Source organism: Daktulosphaira vitifoliae, unplaced genomic scaffold, assembly GCF_025091365.1.
Source record: "Daktulosphaira vitifoliae isolate Bord-2020 unplaced genomic scaffold, ASM2509136v1 Scaffold_3, whole genome shotgun sequence".
NCBI classification, from domain to species: domain Eukaryota; kingdom Metazoa; phylum Arthropoda; class Insecta; order Hemiptera; family Phylloxeridae; genus Daktulosphaira; species Daktulosphaira vitifoliae.
This window is the reverse complement of record NW_026099574.1, coordinates 17,089,487-17,112,114: the sequence shown is the minus strand read 5'-3', so window position 1 is coordinate 17,112,114 and position 22,628 is coordinate 17,089,487. Positions and strand designations below refer to the sequence as shown.

General features: G+C 27.6%; 3 protein-coding genes across 4 annotated transcripts; 1 reads left to right on the top strand and 2 right to left on the bottom strand.

Moving 5' to 3' along the window:
* The first annotated feature begins 1,502 nt into the window (after nt 1-1,502).
* On the top strand, nt 1,503-13,782 carry LOC126901591 (protein dissatisfaction-like). The gene is made up of 9 exons (XM_050678174.1): nt 1,503-1,985; nt 2,081-2,223; nt 5,389-5,469; nt 5,563-5,724; nt 8,783-9,153; nt 10,541-10,657; nt 11,464-11,547; nt 11,613-11,853; nt 13,061-13,782. The coding sequence occupies exons 2-9, from the start codon at nt 2,214-2,216 to the stop codon at nt 13,312-13,314; spliced, it is 1,320 nt and encodes a 439-aa protein (XP_050534131.1). The 5' UTR covers nt 1,503-1,985; nt 2,081-2,213; the 3' UTR covers nt 13,315-13,782.
* Nucleotides 13,783-14,388: 606 nt separating this feature from the next.
* On the bottom strand, nt 14,389-16,898 carry LOC126901361 (cysteine and histidine-rich domain-containing protein morgana). The gene is made up of 6 exons (XM_050677768.1): nt 16,710-16,898; nt 16,123-16,229; nt 15,771-16,055; nt 15,536-15,706; nt 15,284-15,472; nt 14,389-14,851 (listed from the first exon to the last, which is right to left on the bottom strand). Exons 1-6 carry the CDS (start codon nt 16,786-16,788, stop codon nt 14,651-14,653), a joined length of 1,032 nt encoding a protein of 343 aa, XP_050533725.1. The 5' UTR covers nt 16,789-16,898; the 3' UTR covers nt 14,389-14,650.
* A 114-nt stretch (nt 16,899-17,012) lies between these two features.
* Nucleotides 17,013-21,924, bottom strand: LOC126901667 (RING finger protein 212B-like). 2 transcript variants are annotated; one of them, XM_050678318.1, is made up of 9 exons: nt 21,829-21,924; nt 21,599-21,763; nt 20,982-21,043; nt 19,088-19,216; nt 18,830-18,897; nt 18,420-18,578; nt 18,207-18,293; nt 17,347-17,418; nt 17,015-17,269 (listed from the first exon to the last, which is right to left on the bottom strand). In XM_050678318.1, the coding sequence occupies exons 2-9, from the start codon at nt 21,759-21,761 to the stop codon at nt 17,245-17,247; spliced, it is 765 nt and encodes a 254-aa protein (XP_050534275.1). In that variant the 5' UTR covers nt 21,762-21,763; nt 21,829-21,924; the 3' UTR covers nt 17,015-17,244. The 2 variants fall into 2 exon arrangements, with proteins under 2 accessions (XP_050534276.1, XP_050534275.1); XM_050678319.1 differs by having other exon boundaries at nt 17,013-17,269; nt 19,094-19,216; nt 21,599-21,921.
* Nucleotides 21,925-22,628: the final 704 nt, after the last annotated feature.

Here is a 22,628-nt window from a genome sequence, read left to right as displayed (position 1 = left end):
AAAAAAAAAAAAAAAAAAAATAGTGAAAACAATTTCAAATTAATATTTAAAACTATATAGCAGAGATTTCTGATATAAAATCGATAAACAATTTTGTGCAGTAATATTATTACTTTATCTCAAACGCATAAAAAGTCGTTGTTTTACCAATGCAGCGTGTTATGATCTAATTAATAGTATTTGGTGTAATAGAAAAATAGTAAAAACTATAAGGTTATTTCAAATTAAGAATGACATTTACAATAAAAAATTTAAAGACTCTGTCATTGAAATTATAATTGTGGACTCTCAGAATTGTTTAAAATGCCATAAGTTAGTATGTGTGAATGCATTAATTTGTAGTTCATATTAAGATATATAATCTCGACACTTTTGGCAAATTTTTAATTAAAAATCAATAAAGCATTGTAATTGGTTCAAAGTAATCGCAACTATTGTGAGGTACAATAGTATAATGTTGAATATGTAGTTTCAGTCACTTAATACGATAAAATATAAACCTCCAAATATCGAAAATTCGGCAAAAAAGAGCAAAAAAGCTTCAATGATTCAAAAAAGCATAATTTTTATGAAGTCTTTATATTAATTAATCGAAAGTTAATATAACTTAGAACTTTAATATTTATAATAATTAAGTCTAGATAATTATAATTATCACCTATAATATGTATTATGTAATAACTTTTATACATGTACGTGTATTTAACAAAAAATTAAAAAAATATTGAAATACCACAAAATAATTTATTGAATATATATATATCCATTTGTTTGTGAATTATTTCCACGGGTGATGATTATTTTTTGTTATGATGAATATATAAAAACACTGTTTTTAATTACAGTACTATTTATTCAACATGTTTCGTATAAAGGGGTCAAGTCATTCAATTGGAAATTTTCCATTTAGTTTAATGTTATCCATGTTGTTTCCATAGGCAAAAAGTTATTAATGCGATTTGAATTTGATTAGTCACATTTATCACCGGATTTAAATATTTCGCGTCTTTTGATCTCCACAAAAAATTAATAATTATGACTTGATCGCCATTTCACAAAATCATCCTTATATTTTATATTAAGATTGAGATTTTTACAAGTAATTATAAATTAAACTATTCGTATATTCGCAAAAATTTGTCGAGGTAGGATAAGTTGAATGAAGATGTTCTTTTATACTATATAAATTATAACTAATAAGATATTTTATATTTTGTAATATAAAACTTAGTAGTAAATTAATTAATAGTATTTAATATAATTAAATTCAATTAATTATGGTATCATATAAGTATCATTAGATTTGTAAAGTTTTCTTATAATCTTAGATTAACTAGCAAAAGCTATTTTGTTAGAATGGATATGGAGAAAAATATTCAATTAATAGAATTATTACGATTCGTTAACTCGTGAAAGAAGAAATTAGGGGTAATGTATTATTAGAAACTAACCGTAAAAACATCCTCGATTGAGACCATTATTTCTAGTTTTAATCTCACGATAGAGTTAAAAAAATAAAATCTATAAAGAAGAAAATAAGGATTCCATCAGTTGATAAAATCCAACTTGTGTTGTGGTTGTTCTGTACGAGGGTTGATAAGTTTGTAGCGTATTATACAACGTTATAAACATATTACATTGGAAACATTAGGAAGGTGTTTAGAGTGGCGGGACCAGAAGCTTATGACAAAATTAATAACTTTTCGGGACACCGGTCACGAGCCGCAGGGTTTCCCGTGTTTGACACGTTGTTATACGGTGGTGTTGGCTGGAGTAAGGTGAAGAGTGGCCGGTCTTGGCAGGGTTGACACGCCCATGGACCAACACACAGACTACGGTCGTTTTGAGAGAACCGCCCCGACGACTTAGTAACACTCCATAATATCTCACCACTGCCGGGAACTATTCGCTTTTTGGCCCTGTTAACAGTCAAACGCTTTTTACAATCGGTCACTGTTGCAGCTTTTATCATCGTAGCCCCACAAGTGAGTCAATTTGTTATACTGCTATCAGTTTGCAAAACTAAGTCATGTTAAATTTTTTGACCAATAATTTATTGTTTCTATTTTATGAATTTTAGACATTTATCGTCAATAAACGAACACATTGACAAGCCCCAAAGTCATAATTTATTTATTCAAAATATTATTTCTTCGTCAATTATTCACTATCAGACTTATTGAGTAGCCGCAACATGATTTGACGTGCAGATAATGGGCACAGGTAATTTATTTAACTTATTTATGAATTATTAATATCGTTAGTGATTATAATACAATAGTGTTGGTTCAAAAAGATTATTAATGACTTGTGTACTTAACGAAATGATAAAATTACTTGCGAGGTTTACGTTATTTTTAAATTTAAGTCAATACTTTTTGTAATAAATATTACGTTTAAAGTTGAATGAAAATAATTAAAGTAATTATAAATAAAGTGTCGTTTTAGTTTGGGTTACAGATGATATTATTTATGATATATATTTATATGATATGATAATATTTCGATGATTTGGGATTAAAAAAGTTTACTATACTATGTATATTGTGTCATTATTCAATAATGTTGTATTCATAAAAATTTAAGTTGCCAAAAAATATAGTTAAAATAAATACTCATACTACTAGCGACCTTTTGAGTTACAGTAAGCTTATTGAGTTTTAATTTAAACATTTATTTTGTAACGATTGACTTCTAAACTAGTTAATTTTTAATTTTAATTGATGTGGCTTTAGAAAATAATTAATTTATAAAATAACTAAATTGTCTACGTATAATTCAAATGAAATAGGATATAATTAAATTAATGTAATCATCGATTTAATTATAGTAATGACAAACAATATTGTTTGTCATTATTAAAGAAATATAAAAATTTGAAGAAAATATTGTGTCTTTTAACGTAAAGAAGAAAGTCTCGGTGTAAAATAAACTAACAATAGAATTTAGGGGTTGTTTTAAGTGACATATGATGAAAACCGATTTATTAAAGAGGCAAATTTCTAAAGCAGTTTAAAAAACAATTACTCACGATCAAACAATATTGTATAATTATATCCTGTGGTATGTAAAAACATATAATTTTTTAATAACACGAGTGTTAAAAATCTAGTTTTTTTTCTTAAAATATTACACAGATAGATATATTATTAATTACTCATTTTTAACAAAAATTCTATTTTAGTTAGCGTGTGAATTATTTATCAGTTAAAACAAACACTTTTAAATTTCAATCATTTTTGACACTTGATGTCTCAATAAATCAAATCACTTAAGACATTTCGTGTAATACAGTGGACCTGCTCATAAATTTAATTTCAGATTAAAATCTCCATTTACGTTTTCCGAGTATTTTTCTACTAAAAACATTAAGTTGGATTAAAAACAAATATTGGCAACCAATATTGTAATGTATTTTATAGTCTGAGTGAAAAGTTTGTAAGAGAAAATGTGTTCTTTATACACATGTACCCATTTTATACATAATATTATTTGATCCGTTGGCAAATATACATTGGTGGAGTCTTAAAGTGGTCGCGGCACTGTTGTTTTGTGGCTTAATGTGAATTCGTTTTTAAAAGGATTGAGAGCGCTGCATTATCGTTCTATAATCTCCGATATTAAAAAGTTTTGTTGACCTTTTTACCGTTGTATCTCGTAACCGTAAGCCTTTCTTTTCGATTGAACTCAAAAAGCCCGAAGAAGATTATGGGCCGCCTGGTCGCACGATTTAAGCGAACAATAAAAGGCGAAGGGTGTGGAAAAAATGAAATGGTGAAAACTTTAACCGATCACTGAGTTCAAGAAAGCCTATAAAGAAACGTTTTACTTTTTTTTACGATAAATAATAAATATACGAAGGATATAAAAAAAAAGTTTTATTGTGATCAATTATTACTCGGTACTGTTAAGGTTCTTTAAAATGATATTGTTCCCTACATTGGAAATATCTCTAAATGAAATTGCCCTCCATAAATGTTTAACTGTGTTCGAAATATTGCCATTACAAAGACATCGCTCACAAAGACTTACAATTAAATCGCTGTAAGGCTTAATCTATTGGCGTTTTCATTGCGTACTAGTCAAGTAACAAGAAACACATGAGATTCCCTGACTTAGTGATTCATCCGTACAATGTTACGGCATAGTCACGACTCGTGCAGAAAATATTCTCATTACTAGATTTTCTGTTCATAAATGAGAAAATAAATGCAAAAATGGACAATTCCAGGGCAGAAGTTATGTTTAAGAGCTTCAAGTGTTGACAACTAGCTACGGTTTTTGTTACCCACAACTTATTACGAGTGGCTTTGTATAATCCATTTGTGTCGTATAATATTATCACAGAGTTTGTCTTGTATTCAACGGCAATCTTGATACACAGCAATCGGTTTAAACTTTGCGTGGTATAATTTGAAAGCCGCAGGCAATAACAGCTGTGTGTGGATCGGAAAGTAAAGCTTAGGTTTTCACAACACAGTAACGATGATTTTTACGTGGCGTGCCCTGAGGTGTGTATGGAGCTCTGTTCAAATGCATTTGTCACATTGATCTCGAGGGCACACGACGCGAACATTATACACCTAATTTTACGGTGTGCTGTACGCGTTTGTCTGGAAAACGACCGCGTCGAGGGTGGTATTTACTGCTCATCGACAATGCGAGAAGCCGCGACGTTGTTACGAAGTTAAGCAGTGCTTCGGTTATGCAAGTCGATGGGGTAGGTGACAAAGAACTAAAGTAGTAGAGCGAGGGTGCCAGAAATAGTTTTGACGCTCGCGATAAGCGGCTTTTGAAACAAGCTCATTAATAAACCACATACCGCATATAGGCCAAAGCTCAACTTTCCAGCAAACGACTGTAAGCATTATAAATTAGTTGAAGACGACGGTACCAATAGTAAGTGTAACGTGTACCTGCATCAAGTGTATTTAACCGGGGACAGTGGGACAGGTATATGTGTGTGCGGAAGTAACAAAGAGGCTGTTGTATTCGCTCGATCGCGTCCCTCTAATATTCATTCATGTCAATTATATGCATAATCAATAATATGCCAATTCTAAATAGAGCCTTTTAAATTTAAAGGTTCTATATATTAATATAAAATATATTTAATACAAATATTTATTAATTGTATAATGACTCTAATAATAAGTACAATGAAATATAAGTAAAGAATCAGTTTTTATTTTTGCCCCTTAACTATTTACGAATACATAAAAGATTAGTGAGAGATTAACAAATATAAAACTAATTTTTTGGCCTATATTTAATTATTTAAGGAGCAAAATTAAAAACTAATCTTTTGCTTATGTTTAAATATTAAGTTTTGTTATTACCCAATAATAAACAGAAAAATTATTATATTTATTTCGTTTAATTTTATAGGTGATCGACTGTTAGACATCCCATGCAAAGTGTGTGGAGATAGAAGTTCCGGCAAACATTACGGCATATATAGTTGCGACGGTAAACTAGCTTACTAAACATTTTTTAATTTTAACATCAATATTGGAACTAAAATTGATTTTTAATCTCTTATGGATGTTTTCGTTTCATTAGGTTGTTCGGGGTTTTTCAAAAGAAGTATACACAGAAATAGGGTCTACACTTGCAAAGCTCAGGGTGAACTTAAAGGCAGGTGTCCCATAGACAAGACGCACAGGAATCAGTGTCGAGCTTGTCGGCTTAACAAGTGTTTTCAGTCTGCTATGAACAAGGACGGTAAGTTGTACACTAATTGTTAAATATCATTTCCCCAAAATTAGCGTTAAAACTTCTGAATCTTTCTCAAAAAATGAAATAATTGTTTAGATAGAACATAGAAAATATATAAAGTAATTCTTAAATAAAACATTTGAAAATTAATTTTTAGTTGGCAACTTACAAAAGAACAACAGAATTTATCTACAAATTAATTTTTTTTTAATTTAAATATTTTTAAAACTATTAACCTATATCCCTAATGGTTTATCACACCTAATTTCTTATAACACTCACAACTTCATAGTTATTTACTCATTTTTGCATAAAAAAAAAACGTAGAAACACTTAGTGTTAAAGCACGTTGAGAATATACCACAAAAGTGACATCGTAAACAAAAATTGTTAATTTTATGCGAATACACGATTTGGTGGTGTCATCGTGACTAAACATAAAATTAGAGGTACCGCAAAGAGTTTGCTTTGGAATTTAACGCAACCAGCGCTTTGCAAAGTGAACAAACTACATTTTGGTTCTACTTGACAACCCTTTACGCTTTGATGGTCGACGATGCCGGTTGTTCATACAACACATTTAGGCAAGAAATTATGTTATATTAGTCGAGCAATCATTTTTAACAACCCCTTGCGATTCAACAATGTATTATTCAAAACATTATATTGATATTTAGGTCATATCCTTATAAATTAATATAAGCAATGTGCGTACGCTTGAATTTACCATAAAAACCATATTTTAAAACACAATTTTTTTTTATAACTCACACGAAAAACCAACATTTTATCAAAACGAGTTATCTTTGGTAATACATTAGTTATCAATTTTTAAAGCGTTTTTCAAAAAAAATTTGAACAGACATTAAAATGTAACTCGGCAAAGTGTGCTTTCTGATCCATTATGAACTTAAGCTGTGACAGCTCGTTAGAGGTTATCATGCTGGTCGCATTCGAGTCTGCCCGTAAATTTTTCTCTTTCCTTAATTACTCTCTGGCGTTAAATAATTACCTGCCCCTCACACGAACAAAACGTCCGGTTTATAATGTCGTTAGCGAAAATACTTGAATCACGCCACTGCCTTTTCCTCTTTCAACAGCCACTCTATCTTATACCACCCAAATCGTGTACCCAGCGTTTCGATTTTTCGGTGCTCATAATACATATTGTTGTATTGGACGGTGTTTCATCGTTGTATTGTCTTATCAGGCCACGGCATCCGTTTTGATAAATGATGCCGCGTTTACTGGCAAAAGCTATACACGTAATATAAATGTTACACGAAAAAAGAGGCAAGGTGCGTGTGGCAACTTCTCATTTCAATTTCTCCGTTGCTTCGACACCAAACCAATCGGCCCGCACAGGTCACCCCTCCGTAAATAATACGTGTGTATGTTGCCCTTGTCTGTGCGAGTTTCCAACAGCTGATGTAGTCGGATTAAGTGACTTACCAACAACGGGAAAAACAAGTGTAAAATAGACGTGACGATCCGAAATCGAGGGTTCGAAGGGTCGACGAGTCATTGGAAAATTGAAAGGAGAGTATTTTCAAGTGTGAGGTACATAATGTTTGTGCAATTAGTATATCGTATGGTTCATACGTAACCATTTATTTGTAATCCAGTAAAATTCCATTAGCTTAGATTAAGTTGGTTACATATTTTAGTATATCGCGGAATCTTCGAGCAGGATATACACAATCTTAGATAAATAAAAAACTAACAAAGATGATATTTATCTAATTTTATGTTTAGTTAACAATTAAAAATTCATCTAGATCGAAAAATGATCAAATTATTTCATTTATATTACTCAAATGACCGTCTTGTAGATTATTAAATACTTTTCAAAACAACGAAAAGTTAGATTGATAATTATAAACAAAGTTATATTGATAAATATGCAAATATCAATGCCCGTATTCTACTTAATTACTATTTTAATGCATCAGTGACTCGGGCTCGTTAGCTAAAACAATATTCACATTACAAGAATGTGCACCGATCATCAAAGTTAGAAGTGCAATGCTTTTATTGATACTATGGGATGAATATAAAGGTTACTATGGATGATACGGGTTGTTTCTTCCAGTTAAACATAAAAATAAAAACGTCTGGGTCACCAGTTTTGCTATTCGTAAAGCAAATAAACTTTAGTTTATAGATTTGTCGTCGTTTTACTTTCCATCGATTCATCGACACCGCACAATGTTATTCATATAGTCTCAGTATCTGAAATAAAAGTACTTTACACAAAGTATAATGACACAGAAATAAATAAAAGTGTTTGTCCGCATGCTAATTTAACGGCGGGAGACAAAATAAAAGCTTTTTTGAATGATTTTGGAGTTATTATTATTATTATTATTTATTGGTTTACATTTCCATGCTGGTGGTGTACTCCAATATAACAATGGAGAGAGAGAGAGACAGTTTTTCAATCAGCAGTAAATATCCACGAACAATGCGCTAAGACCGTCTATAATGTGTATATACATTATACACGTTATTACAACCTCATGATAAATTGTAGTTGTCCCGGTAGTTTGATTGTATTTTATTTGTAAATGCTAGTGAAAGCTCAATACTTTTATAATATCAATACGTTTTTTTACACCTTCCAATGCAGAATATAAAATGGATTTATCCCAATTCACATTATGTTCCTTTGTGCGTATAAAAAATCAAAAGGGATGTATAAAAATGGATTATGAACATTTTGTTAAATCGCGTTGATTATTTGAAATACAACAGTACAACGTGATTTTTGAACTTTTAATAACGTATCACGATTTTTACACTTAAAGTTAAAAACACTGATTAGTAGCTTTACCTAATATCATAATATTTTATTTTTATGAAGTCAGGGGTATATTTATGAAACTTATGCCCTTCAATCTCTTCCAGAAATTAACGCGACCATCGTTTTTTTTATCAAAAATATTGCTTTTTAACGAACAAAAGAAAACATTTTCTCCACTCTCTCTTTGAACATTTTTTTGTTAAATACGTGTCTGAACGAAATTATTATGTACGAATATTTATCTATTTTGATTAATTAAAGCTGTTCAACACGAAAGAGGACCAAGAAAACCAAAGTTACATCATCACCACCACCACCATCATCATTTACAATCCTTAAAAGAAAATTCACAATCTGGTGGAAATCAAAGAAATATCCCTACGATTCAACTGAGTAATGAACAAAATATTATGCAAAAAACTTCAATAGGGTATCCAAAACCATCCCCCATAGAGGCATCTCTTCTTCCAGTTCCGTCTCAACATCAACATCCACCACCAACACCATTACCGCCACCCCCACCTACCATGTTACCAACAACCCCACCACAGTCAGGGCACGTATTCGTTGGACAGCAGCCACCACCTCCTCCAGGGCTTTTACAAATACTCATGTCAGCCGAGAAATGCCAAGTAAGTTTAATAGAATAATATCCACATCGTAAATTAGTTTTATTCAAACTAGAATTTTATAATTTTATTTTATTGACAAAATTATTGTAATCAAACAATTATAAACATTTTCAATTCTGTTAAGTGATTCACTAAATTCAAAAATCTAATAAACATAATTAAAAAATATCTTAAACGACTAAGTTATTTGAAGGAAGAATTTAGTGTTAGATTCTATGATTATACAGTTAAACGTGGCAGTCTTTGAAGCTTTTTTGATTCACGCCTTTTTTTGACCAACTATACTTGTGACGATGCACACGATAAAGGCCGGAGTACCGATAACGACCAAGATGAGTCAGTGCCAGCACCCGGACGTTTTGATGTGAGAACCGGACCACATGGTCCATGGGTTTTAGAAATCGAACCCTTTGTTCACCACGTCAGAGACGCCCTCTGGCTTTACCATATTATAAACGTTAACGTGCATGTATAGATTTCGTATAATGTGTACGTCGCGAGAGACAAGTGAGGATACGGGCTTAAGTTCGACTTTAATCGTTAACAACTCTAATATTCATCGGTCGATGGGATAAAAGGGGACTGAAACGTTCAAAGATGACGTGAGGGGAGATCGGATGTAACAATGTTTGGTAAAGGGACAACGTATGACGTACACTATAACTATTTCGACCATTCTGACTTTTAAATTTGAAGGTTTTTTAAAAGTGACTCTTATGTTTTCACTCTTAACGGTCCATTGAGGGCTCCTTCAAAGTGGTTTCTTAACCCTTTATACTCTCAAGGACGTTTTTAGAGATTAGGCGGCATCCAAGGTTAACTTTTAATGCCACTCCTTATACTCCTCCATAAAAACAAAATTAATGTTACAACTTGTTTATTGAAATCTTCAAAAATGAAAAGTATTAAATATTGTTTAATAAATAACATTCAATTAAAATATGACATTACCTTCAAAAAATTGCAATTGTATTAAAAGTATTCATATATTTTAATTGATGGCGGTTGTTGCAACAATTCTAGAAATCCTAACAAATGTGTCAGCCTGTGGTGATTTCCCTCGTTGCCCTTCCCAAGGATGGTTAGTCGTCGGAAAGAGAGATTCTTTATGGTGTGAATTTCAGAGATAGATATTTTCGGTTTTTCTATTTTGTTGACAAATAAAAGCGTCGATATACTTAAAAAAAATCAAAACGCCCGCGGCCATTGAAAAATCAGCAGCTGAAACTCTGTAGGGCCAACACTTCACCTTACCTAATAATATTTCCGTCGCCCGTTGTGTGACGATTGCCATCTTATGAAAATTGAAAACCTACGAACAAAACTTCATTTAACACATACCAGTTTGATAAAACTTTATGAAACTTACAAGCTTTTTCATTTTAAGGAGTTAATTTGGAGCGCAAAGATGTCAGAAGCGTCGTCGCCTTTAGGCATACCACAATCCAACAGCCCCACGAGTTCCTTAACGCTGTCACTATCGCCCACTTGGGAAGTTTTACAGGTAACGAATTCATTTTATATTATTTTTAATATTAAGTTATCAAAAAACTCAATTGTATAGTCTCGGAGCATTTTTAAAATTTGCGAATAGTAAAGTATCGACTAAGAAAAATATCCCTTTTATTTAAAAATTAAACAAACATTTAGAGATAATATAATCACATTTTACAGGGATACTTTGAACAGTATTGGAATATATTGTGAAACATGAATTTTCAAAATAAGATCTATATAATTAATAAATAGTTTAAAGTAAAGAATGTAATGTAAAGGTCGTACTGATGTATCTCATGTATGTACACATTATGCGACAAGGAGGGTTGACTTTTCGACTGCCCGCCTACTTTTCTGCGGGTGGCAAAAGGTGGGCCGTTTATCCAATGGCTTGTATTTAGGATTAAAAATGGCGAACTCCAAAACAAAATAACGAGAACGGAGTACTACAAAAAAATTAATTCACGTCATATACGATAAATACCTGTTGATGTAGTAAATGTATTGCGTTTCTAAAACAATTCCACAATTGCAGAAAGCGTCAAAAAAACAATTGTGCATTTAGAAAAAAAAACGTATTGTTAAAGAACTTTGGCTTTGACTGGGCCCGAACATTTTTTACAGTTGATTAAAAAAAATAAACCTGTATAAATGTTTTCAATTTTCAAGCACTCGTTAATCAATATATTCGTGTTATTTTATGAATTTGGTTATTCATAAATAAACTTTAGAAAAAAAATTCGAATTATTAAACACTTATTATACTACAAAATACTGTGCGTATTTTACTATTTGAACGTTGTGCTTTTTTAGGAAACGACGGCAAGACTTTTATTTATGGCAGTCAGGTGGGTTCGGTGTTTAGCCCCGTTTCAGACTCTTTCAAAACACGACCAGGTTAGGTTTATTTATCTGTTCATTCATCTGTTGTATGTTTAAGTAAAAATATTTAAATATTTTAGCTATTACTGTTGCAAGAATCGTGGAAGGAATTGTTTTTGTTACATTTAGCTCAATGGTCAATACCCTGGGACTTATCGCCGTTGTTGAACTCGGAAAAAGCCCGAGAAAGACTTCCGGTTGATGACCTTAAAGTCAACATCGAAATGAAAATCATACAGGAAATACTTGCGCGTTTCCGACAGTTATCACCTGACGGTAGCGAATGTGGTTGTATGAAAGCAGTCATTCTCTTTACACCCGGTAAGAAAAATAAAAACACACTTCAGCTGTTTATTATTAATTTATAAATAATCAACAGTATTCGCTACTATAATATATAGTAAACTGTCGGTTCGCTCTACTGATATGACTTGTTAAAAAAATGTGACGTGCCACTGTTACATTTTTTACAAGGGTAACCAGGTGAATCCAAGTACTATGAAAGTATTCGTCGTAAGAAAAACGTGTTATGACGTTTCGCAATTGAGATATGACTAAATAAAAACGAAACGAAATCGATTTTATCAAATAACAATAAGTAATGATATTTGAAAAATAAATTAATTAGTATTTACTAAAAAAATGTCTACTCTGCGCGATTTCTTTAGTGAAATTACTTTTAATAAAATTTATTTGGCATCACATAAATGCAGTACATCGAATATCGCGGTTGATGTTTAAAGATTTATGAATTGTATGGCACGCAGAACGTGGCGTAACATGCTGTTTACAAAACGTAGACGAATTTCTCAAGCGACCATAGGTGCGTCCCCGTATTGAAATATGGGGACGGTACGGAAATCAATTGTTTTTCGTGCTGTGGCATCTATTTATTTAAAATATTTTCGGTCATATGGCCAGCGACAAACCGCTTTCGCACAGGCCATTACTTAGATATTACTTGCAATCATCTTCTGAAACCCTAGTACAAATTTACAATTTTTACGATTTACTCGGCAAATATCGTAATGAATATTATCAAAGCGAGACACATATAAACTACTCATAAATTCCTGGTACAATGTTTTCAATAGCTCTGTCGCTTTCTCCTTTACGTCTAAACAAGCGAATTCTCAACTGTTTGGTTGCCTATTCGAAATTATTTTAAGGTTTTTATGTAAATTTTACAATTACATAATATTTCGTCGCCGTTGAAATAAAACTGATGATTTTGCTACATGTTATTTGTTTTTTGACATAATCAAGTCGAAAAGCTGCGTAAAAAATACAATTCATTGAATTGTATCAAAGTATAATTTCTTTCTTTATTTAAAAACCTTATTAACTATGTTTTCAAAAATATTTTTGTGCATATAAAAAAACAGTATAAATCGTTTGTTATGAAAAACGTCTAGCAATTGTTCCTCTTCGTGCGAATTCAATGATTTCATTATACGTATTAATTACTAAGACATCCATATATGAATGTTTTAATTTTATTGACATTCACAATAAAATTTATTTTTAGAAACACCTGGATTAATTGACGCTCAGCCGGTGGAAATGTTACAAGATCAAGCGCAATGCATTCTTGGTGACTATGTACGAGGTCGATATTCGAGACAACCAACTCGGTTCGGACGACTGCTTTTGATGTTACCCAATCTTAGGGCCGTTAGACAATCGACTATAGAAAGACTATTCTTCAAAGAAACCATAGGCGATATACCCATTCAAAGACTTTTAGGCGATATGTACCACATGGAGAAGTCGTACGCATAAATCGCCAGTGAGAGCAAGAAAGAACACAAATTGCAATCCGAAATTATTTACTACTTTTAGAGAATTATAAAATTATTACTGGGCTCCTTCCTTTTTTCGTTTAATTAAAAAAAAAAGTATTGGATTAAAACTTGGTGAATTAGTTTTGTTTGTAAAATTAAATACATTTTTAATGTAAAAATTATACTAAAAAAAAATGTATTTTCAAAAAAACTTTCAAAATATGAATTACCCCAAGTCACATTATAATATGAAAAGATTAATTTGTTATGTTTTGTACATATTGAGTTACCATTTAAAAATACAATGCTGGAGATGCCAAAGAGAGTCATTGTTAAAAATTCTAGTCACAAAATTTTTATGCACATATAATTAATCTATTTGAAAAATTGCCAACAGTGCAATGTTTTTAGGAAATCATTTTTTAATTGTTTAACTGTAATTAAAAATAGTTTTGCTTTTAGATGTATTAATAAATCAAAATATAAAAGATTATTCATTAATATTAATATTTCTCAAATTATAATACTCAAAAAGTAATTCATATAAATACTAGTCATTAAGTTTAATTTAAATTCAAAGAAAAGTAATTGTAACTTAAAATAAATATTATTAAAAAAAGATTGTGTACTATTTTTTACTAATACAAATTAAAACTTGGAAGTTTTAGATTTACAATTATAATTTTTAAAATAGAATGTTGATTCAATATTAAAAGGTAAAAATTTATATATTGTTAAAACTCGACCAACCATATAATTTTGTATAGAACATGGAGTCTTAGTATACAGTAATTGAAGTTTTATACTGTATATTAAAACTATATAACTTTCCTTATCCTCTTTTAGGAGTGGATGAAGTGCATGAAAAAATAGATAAGCTATAAACAGTTTCTTTTCAGGGGTTCAAACAAAATGTAATATGTCAACACTATGAGATACAGTTGTTATTATTTTAACACTGCGCCTTTAAAATGTCTAAAATTCACTCGTATCTTTATACATAAACTTCTTCAAAATAAAAAATTGAGGATATAATTTAAGGATATAGTTATACAAATAACATTTCAGAAAAATTGCATCTTTAATCACAATTTTATTAATATTTTAAGCTATTTTACAAAAAAAAAAAAAAACCTCACAAGTCTTAATTATAATAAAGGAAATACATTCTAAATTCAATAAAAATATATTTTACACAACAGGTTGAATAATGAGAAATTTTCTTAAAAATCATTTTTTCAATAAAATATCAAAACTTCAATTAAATCATATTCATTTAATTAATACAAAATAAAAGTACTTCAAGATTGTAACACTTTTAATATTTAAGAAACTCATAAATCATCAAGATCGACACTTTCAACACAACTTATATCAGTATGGCCTTTGTTTTTTGAATCGTTTAATGTACTATTTGATGAAATATTTATTTTTGGATATTCCAATCGGCCCCATGACACTGCTTCAGCTTTTTTCAATTTTATTTCTACTTTAGTAGGTAACATAGATACAACACTGCTGTCAACATCTACAATCTAAAATTACAGTAAATAAATAAACAAAAAAATTGTATTATAAAATAACAGAATTATAAAAGTAAATTTAATACAAGATATTTTTTTTTAATACTAATGACAAATCAGCTTTTATTCAATTTAATTAATTGATAAATTAATAATTATGATGCAGACAAAAAATTAACTTAACTTATATTTTATAATACATTTTTTTAGAGTTTTATTTTTTTCCAAATAAAATAATATAAAATGTTTATATTAATTCGTTATATAATGAATAAATTAATAATTTCATGAACTCTTGATTATTCTCATTTGAGTTAAGAGTGCTTTTAAATAACAATGTCAAACAAATAATAAAGCATACACACTTTATATTACTAAAAATATTTAAAAAGTGTCTTGTATTAAAATTAATAATAAGTAATTTAATAAATATTCTAAAATTACTCCATATAGTTCCATAAATTTTGAAAAGACTGAATTTTCTGAAGGGAAAAATAGTTCAATGGATAATTCAATTGGGGATAATTTCACAACTGATTTATTTGGATTATATTTTTTGGCAAATATGGAAACTACTACCCATGGACCAGTTTGATGCCAATCAAGACGACAAGTCATCTGTCCTTGAGTTTTCTAAAATTTAACATTATTACATTTAACATTTATAGAAATCAATAGATATAAAAAAACTAATACAGTATCTTTAACCCAACAATGTTCTCCTTGAGAACAACCAGCTTGTTCCAAAAATACATTAAAATCTGAAGTTTTTTTATTACAGCATGACCAAAACTTCATTCCTTCATGAAAAATAGGGACACCAGGGTGATGATTACATTCATTGCTCTTTCCAGCACCTTCATATGCCTTTATATATATACATATATATAAAAATGTGCATTAAAATATTAGTTTTGTATTTGTGTTTTACTTGTTTACAGCCATTGTTCTTGCACATAGTACCAATAATGATATCTTTTGAATTAACAGAATCATTTTCATTACTATCATCTATACTAACTAAAGCCATTTGTTGCAATAAATTTGGTGATATTATTGGTATTAAAGATATCATTGAGGAACCAACTGGCGGTCTAGTTAGCAATATAGGTTTTGGAGCATGATATTCAAATATTTCTTCTTTAGCATTTTTTTCAGGAACATATTTTTCAGGCTCCCTAGGCTTATTACCATTGTGACATCCTTTTGTACAACCCTATAAACATTGTAAACCTTTATTATAGATAAATTAATAATGAGCAGTAGATCAATTTGATAAATACTTTAATATTGAGGAACTCAGTAAAATCTGTGCATTTTTTCTTACAACAACTCCAACCTTTGTAAGCATCATGGAAAAAGGGTTCACCAGGATGAAAAGTACATGAGCCTAAAGTTTAAATAAGTTGAATAATATTTATAATTTATAATACCCAATAACATTTTGATAGAATATGCTTAAATAAAATATCATTAACTATAAATTTAAAAAAAACATCCATATCTCATAGGTTTATGAAAATCATGTTTCTTTTAAGGAAATAACTTTCAGTTGATAAAAATGTCATCTGCTATTAACAATTTTTGGCTATTATATACGTCAAAAATTAATAATAATTTAAAATAAAAATTTAATTTTTAATAGAGTAAAAATATAGAATTACAAATTTGACATTTAAATTGAGTCTAACTTATAGTAGTTAATTTTCGCAACTTCAATATTTATATAATTTAGGTAGGATTAAAGAAATTAAAATTATATTATAATAACAATTATTTTGTAAGAATAATAGTAATAAATTAATTAACATAATGTAAAGCAAAAATCTTATACAATTTTATTTGATTAATCATAATATCATGACATTACCTTCCGGGTTATTAGTAGGGTCAAACTTATCAGCACATCCACGATTATAACACAATACTAAATCACTGTTTTCTGGCATTTTATACAATTTAATTTAAAGTTAGTTCTATGAGCTAATGACAAACTTATTGAAATTAAATGTTCGAAGTTCGCTAACGATGGAAATTATATTTTAGAAAAAATGTGACTGATAAGGTTAACATATATTTGATAATAAAACAGTTTGATCAATAGAAAAATATTAAAAATCTTTTCGTTTTAATTTAGAAAAATGAACACAATTTTTTTTTTTGTTAATTTAATGTCATTTATTAATACAAATTTTTTAAAATAAAAATACACTTGAATAACAAAGAAACAAATATTTATTTCTGTTTAACATTATTAAGAATAGAACTAAGAAAATATAAATCTGTACTAATTTAATATTAGAGAAACTTTAATATATATATGTAACAATTTTAATCTTCAACAATAAGTAACAAAACTATTAAATTTACAATTTAACATTGCTTTATACTTCTTTTAATCACAATTAAGTAGTAGAATAATTTACTTTTCTGTAAAAAAAATATTTAGAACTTTTTATATTTTAGGTATAAAAAAACAGAATAGAAAGAAAAATTTTTATACATACTTTGACTCATTGGAATTTAAGCAAAGCTTGTCTACTGATGGAAAATTGTTTCCGCTACCTACTCTTACAGGACTGTAAAAAAAATTTGATCATTACCATATAAAAAAATTCAATTGTAATTAAGGTTTCTGAAATTATTCAATAGCAAAGACAACTTTTTAAAAAAAAATTAAGATAAACATGTTAATTTATGAAGTAAGGAGTTTTAATTTTTCTTTGATTATATAACTCGATTATTTATAATAGGAGATTAATTCAAAAAATTAAAATTTAGAAAAACTAAAAAATTATATTTTTTATACAAAATTTTACATTTAACTATTATTTTTAAGCTTTTAAAAGGTTTTGAAAACTTTTCTTCTATGAATAATTGGCCTCTAAAGTCAAAAAACACGTAACTTTTGGTGAATATTATGTTAATTTTTTTTTATATATGCATTAAAGCCTTTTTAAAAAAGTTATTTTATCATTGCCATGTATTAATCTATACTTACATAAAAAATGTTTCAACTGTATTAAATTCCCTACTATACTTTTAAAAAATTTTAATGCTGTAGAAACATAAAAATTATAAAAAATTTAATAATTTCTTGTATAATTGTATAAAAAAATTTGATTTTTCAAATTTCTCTTTAACATGTAATAATTTTTAAGATTAGCCTTTCATTTCATAAAAAAAAATTATATAGGCAAATTAATTTAAATTATTAAAAAAAATTTTCTATTTCTTTTAATATTGTAAGTTTTTTAAGGAAACAAATATTTTAATCTTGTCACACAATATAAATTATTTTGAAATTAAATTATGCTGTTATTTAATAAAGTATATGAAAATAATAATTGAAAAAAATATAAACAACCTTTTATACTTAGATGAAGATGCAGGAGAGGCAATTCCAGAAACAGGACTTTCTGAAGACACAGATGCATTAGCTCGAATAGACTGTCTTTTAGTGTGTAAAAAAAAATTTTTTTATTAAATTAAAATTTGTCTATTAAATAAAATTATAACCATTAAAAATAAAATAAAAAAATATTAAACTTATTTTAAGTCATGCTAAATTTAATGTTACCTGAAGTTATTATTCGGTACTTTAAAAGTTACACCAACATTATTATTACGCCTTTTAGCTTCTTCGTCAACAAGTTTAAATGGTGTTGAATTTATTTGAAAAATAGGATTATGTTCCATTGAATTGATTGAAATTGATTGCTGATTATTTTGTAATAAACTTAAAAAAAGTTATCAATTTATACATTAAAAAACTTTTAGATCAGAGGTTTAAAAATTCCAATATCATAAAAAAATTATTTTTCATTATTATTGTGAAAACTATTACATCAAGAAAACCAGTTATAATAATAGCATAGTCTAAGTCATTAAAATACAGTTTTTTTTTTCTAAAAAAACAGAAGCAAGACTAAAAAAATTACACTTTGTAAAAACTGTTTATTCAGATTTATACACTAAATATTAACTTACTTTTTCATATTTTCCAATTGATTTTTAAGTTTTTTTATATATTGTTTAGCTCTATTGTACTTTGATAGCTAAAAATTAAATACTGTATCAATTAAAATCAATTTGTTCAATATTAATCTAAGACAAAAACTAATAGTTAAAATTAAATAACATAATTTCAAAAATAAAAAATATTTTAAATGTGTTTATAATTTTAAAGAANGTCTCATTACTTAATTGTCACACCTCGTACATTTCAATTAGCTAATAAAAATTTACTACAACTTGGTGGTGTTCAAAAAGTCTCTTTTGATGAATTTTCTGAAATTTCATTGATTGTAATAATTTAGTACACATATTTTGTGGGTCTTGAAAATATTCTAACAACTGTTGATTTGATCGAAAAGACTAAAATTAAAGAATATTTAATTAATGCTTAGTATTATATTTTCTATCATAATTATATGATTGTAATAAATTAAAATTTTATTTATAATAATTTAAAACCTTATTAATTTTACTTATGGTCAAAAATTCACTTATAAAATTAAGACTTTTATATGTTTTTATTCAAAATCAACTAAATAGACACACTACAAGATTTAATTTTTAAATATTTTAAGAATATCCAATAAAATTTATTATTCACAACAACGTCTAAAAACTAGATAAACAAGCAAGTTTCCCACTAAATTCTGACATCTTTAATAAATTTTGATTCGGTAAATAATCATTAAATTCAATCCATTAAAAAAAAAAAAAAATTCGTACAATGATAAAATCATATTTTTTATTATGTTTGAAATAAAATAATGTTTTCAAATTTTAAACAGCTATTTTTTAACCCTTATCCTACATTAATTTTGATTGATCGATAAAAACAACTTTATTTTAAATACTATTGTGTTACATTTTAAACATAGGTATGTAGCATGGGGCGGAGATAAAATACTATACATAAGTTATATCTATCAAAGGCTAAAAAATGGCTATTTTGAAAATTCAAAAACAAAATTCTATTCATTTTGTGAGTTTTCAAATTTTTCAACTAAAAATATATTTTAAAATAAAAATAACAATCATTTATTTTTTTTAGACAAACAAATAAAAGTCGATTAAAAGTAAAAAAATTTTCATAAAAGAAAATTTGACTATAATATAACTTCTTTTAGGAAGTGTAAATAAGGATCTTGATAAAATTATTGTCCAAATACTTATTACAAGGTTAATAAGAATTAGACTGCACTACAAAGATTAACATTTAAATAAACTTAGTGTATTATGACTGAAACCAGTCATATAGTTAAAATAAAAAATATTAATTTGTTTTATTATTTAATTAATTATAGTATACATTAAGGCATACAATTACAAATTAGAATTAAAAAATTTAATAATTTTTTATAATTAATCTTAGTAGGACACTGCATACATATATGTAACACAATAATTCTATTTAATTTATAAGAAAATATTACTTTGTTCCATTAAATCATTTTTCAATTTTCAAAAATAGAAAAAATGTATTTTTTGAATATAAATACACTAAACAATATGTATTATAAGCTTTCTTAATTTTATAAATTTATACCTACTAAAAATAATAATCCAAGTACTGTTTTTTATGCTTAATTATTAACACAACCACCAGAAATTGACGACAAGTTATACAAAATGTACCAGAAATTATGTGACAAAATGTGACACGGTATAGGATAGAACCCATGACAGAAGGCACCATAGGGACAATCCTTACAACTAAGCCACCATGCACTTATAATTCAGATACCGATACACATTATCAACTCGGTTGATAATGTGATATGCACCTGAGGGAAACAAGGTGCCATGTCACTATGTAAAAATTATGTATTTTTGTACCCATCTTCATTTTTGTAATAATTTACATATTTGTTGAGATATTAGTAAACTAGTATAATAGGTTTAATAGTTACATGAGGAATAAAATAAGTTTTTGCTTCTGAAAATAAACAATAATGCAACTAAGTTCTAATAATAAGTTCTATTTAGCAAAATATATCTCATTATTTTTTTTTTTGAACTTAAATTAATTAATTATCAATCAACAATATCATTGCCTTGTAAAAATTTATATGGTTAAATATAAAAAAAATCTTAAATTATTCTTTGGAAAACTGATTTCATCACTTACCTTATCTCCTATGGTTGTATAAGAACATACATTTTTACATTCTCTGCATCTATTTGATGTGTCTGTAATAATAAAAACATACATTTATTTGTATATATGAAAATATTTTTCATTATATAATATAATCCAATAGATATTTTGGATTACATCTTGTAACTCATAAATTATCACAAAAACTTATTAATATAAATTCTTAGGAGTTATAGAAAATTATGAACAGTATATTATTTTATAATTGGAATAAATAAATTTTATTCTACCTATATCCAAGCATCAGCCTAGATAGAATTTAAAAAAAAATTAATAGGAATAAATAAAAATGTAAGTAAATATAATCAAAAAATAATTTTACTCTTCCTAAAAAATATTTTTCTACTAAATGTACTTTTATAAGAGGGAAATAATTTTTTTTTTAAAGAGGGCTTAGTAACCTAAATTCTGTCAATAGGTGTTATCCAACAGTATTTATTACAATTTTCATAATATAAAACAACTATACAAAAAAACTTTTTCAAATTTTTCTCATTTAATTTTGTTAATTAAATAGGATAATTGTGACGAAAAGTGATAAAAGTAATAATGGTAATAGTTTTTATTTCCTATTTAAATTTACTTACTATCTGTAAAACAACCACAAGTAGCACAGAAAATATGCCCACAGCTTGTAAGATAAAACAATTTTCTCATCTCGTTAGGCAAATTATTTGGCTGATTGCAGCACACATTACAATTTATCCATGACATATTACTAAAATTATTTTCTTCAAAATTGGAATTCATTTCTAGTGACAATTTAAACCTTTGTTTTTAATTATTGACAATAAATCAGATTCCAATAAGTAATTACTAGATATTATTTTATCGTAGAATCTGCTTTAATATATTTTAACACAAATACATTTAGTTAATAAAAATCTTGCTATGCTACATAAGACATTAATAATCTACACAAAAATATAATTACATAAGGTATTATTAACGTCTACCATTTTAGATAAACAGTGTAGGTAAAAACCAAAATAAATTTCTATAGACTTATATATGACTTAAATTCAACTTATAAATAAATTTTAAGAAAATTTAACACCTATTAATATAACAAATATTTATGTGATTTTTCAATTAATTTTTTATGAAACTGGATATAATCAATGTAAAAAATAGATATGAATATCTATGATTTTGTCCATCAATAATATTTTAAGTCCATATTCCCATCGGAGTATCTCAGGTCTCAGATCTCAGGTTGTCATCAAAACAATGATGTGAACATTATTCCTAAAAATTATACCGTCCATTTTTCATGAAGTAGTTAGTTTATTAATAATATTTACTAAACATAGCTACATACATATGTAAACATAGAAGACTGATCCAATGTTTATGTTAATACAGTCATTTATGTTAAATGACCTTTTTCCTCTTGTTACAAAAAAAAAATAATAATAATTTACCTTCTATGTCCTACCTCATTTATTTTATAAGCATTTCCATTAATTTTGTTTTTACCAAAAGTAATTGAATCTAATGTACTTTGTTCAGATACTTGGTACTATTATGGAAAAAGCGGCTAAACATTAATTTTCAAGTGTCATTAAAAACAATCATGTATTCATAATTTAGTGTTGGTTTAATTAAAAAATACAA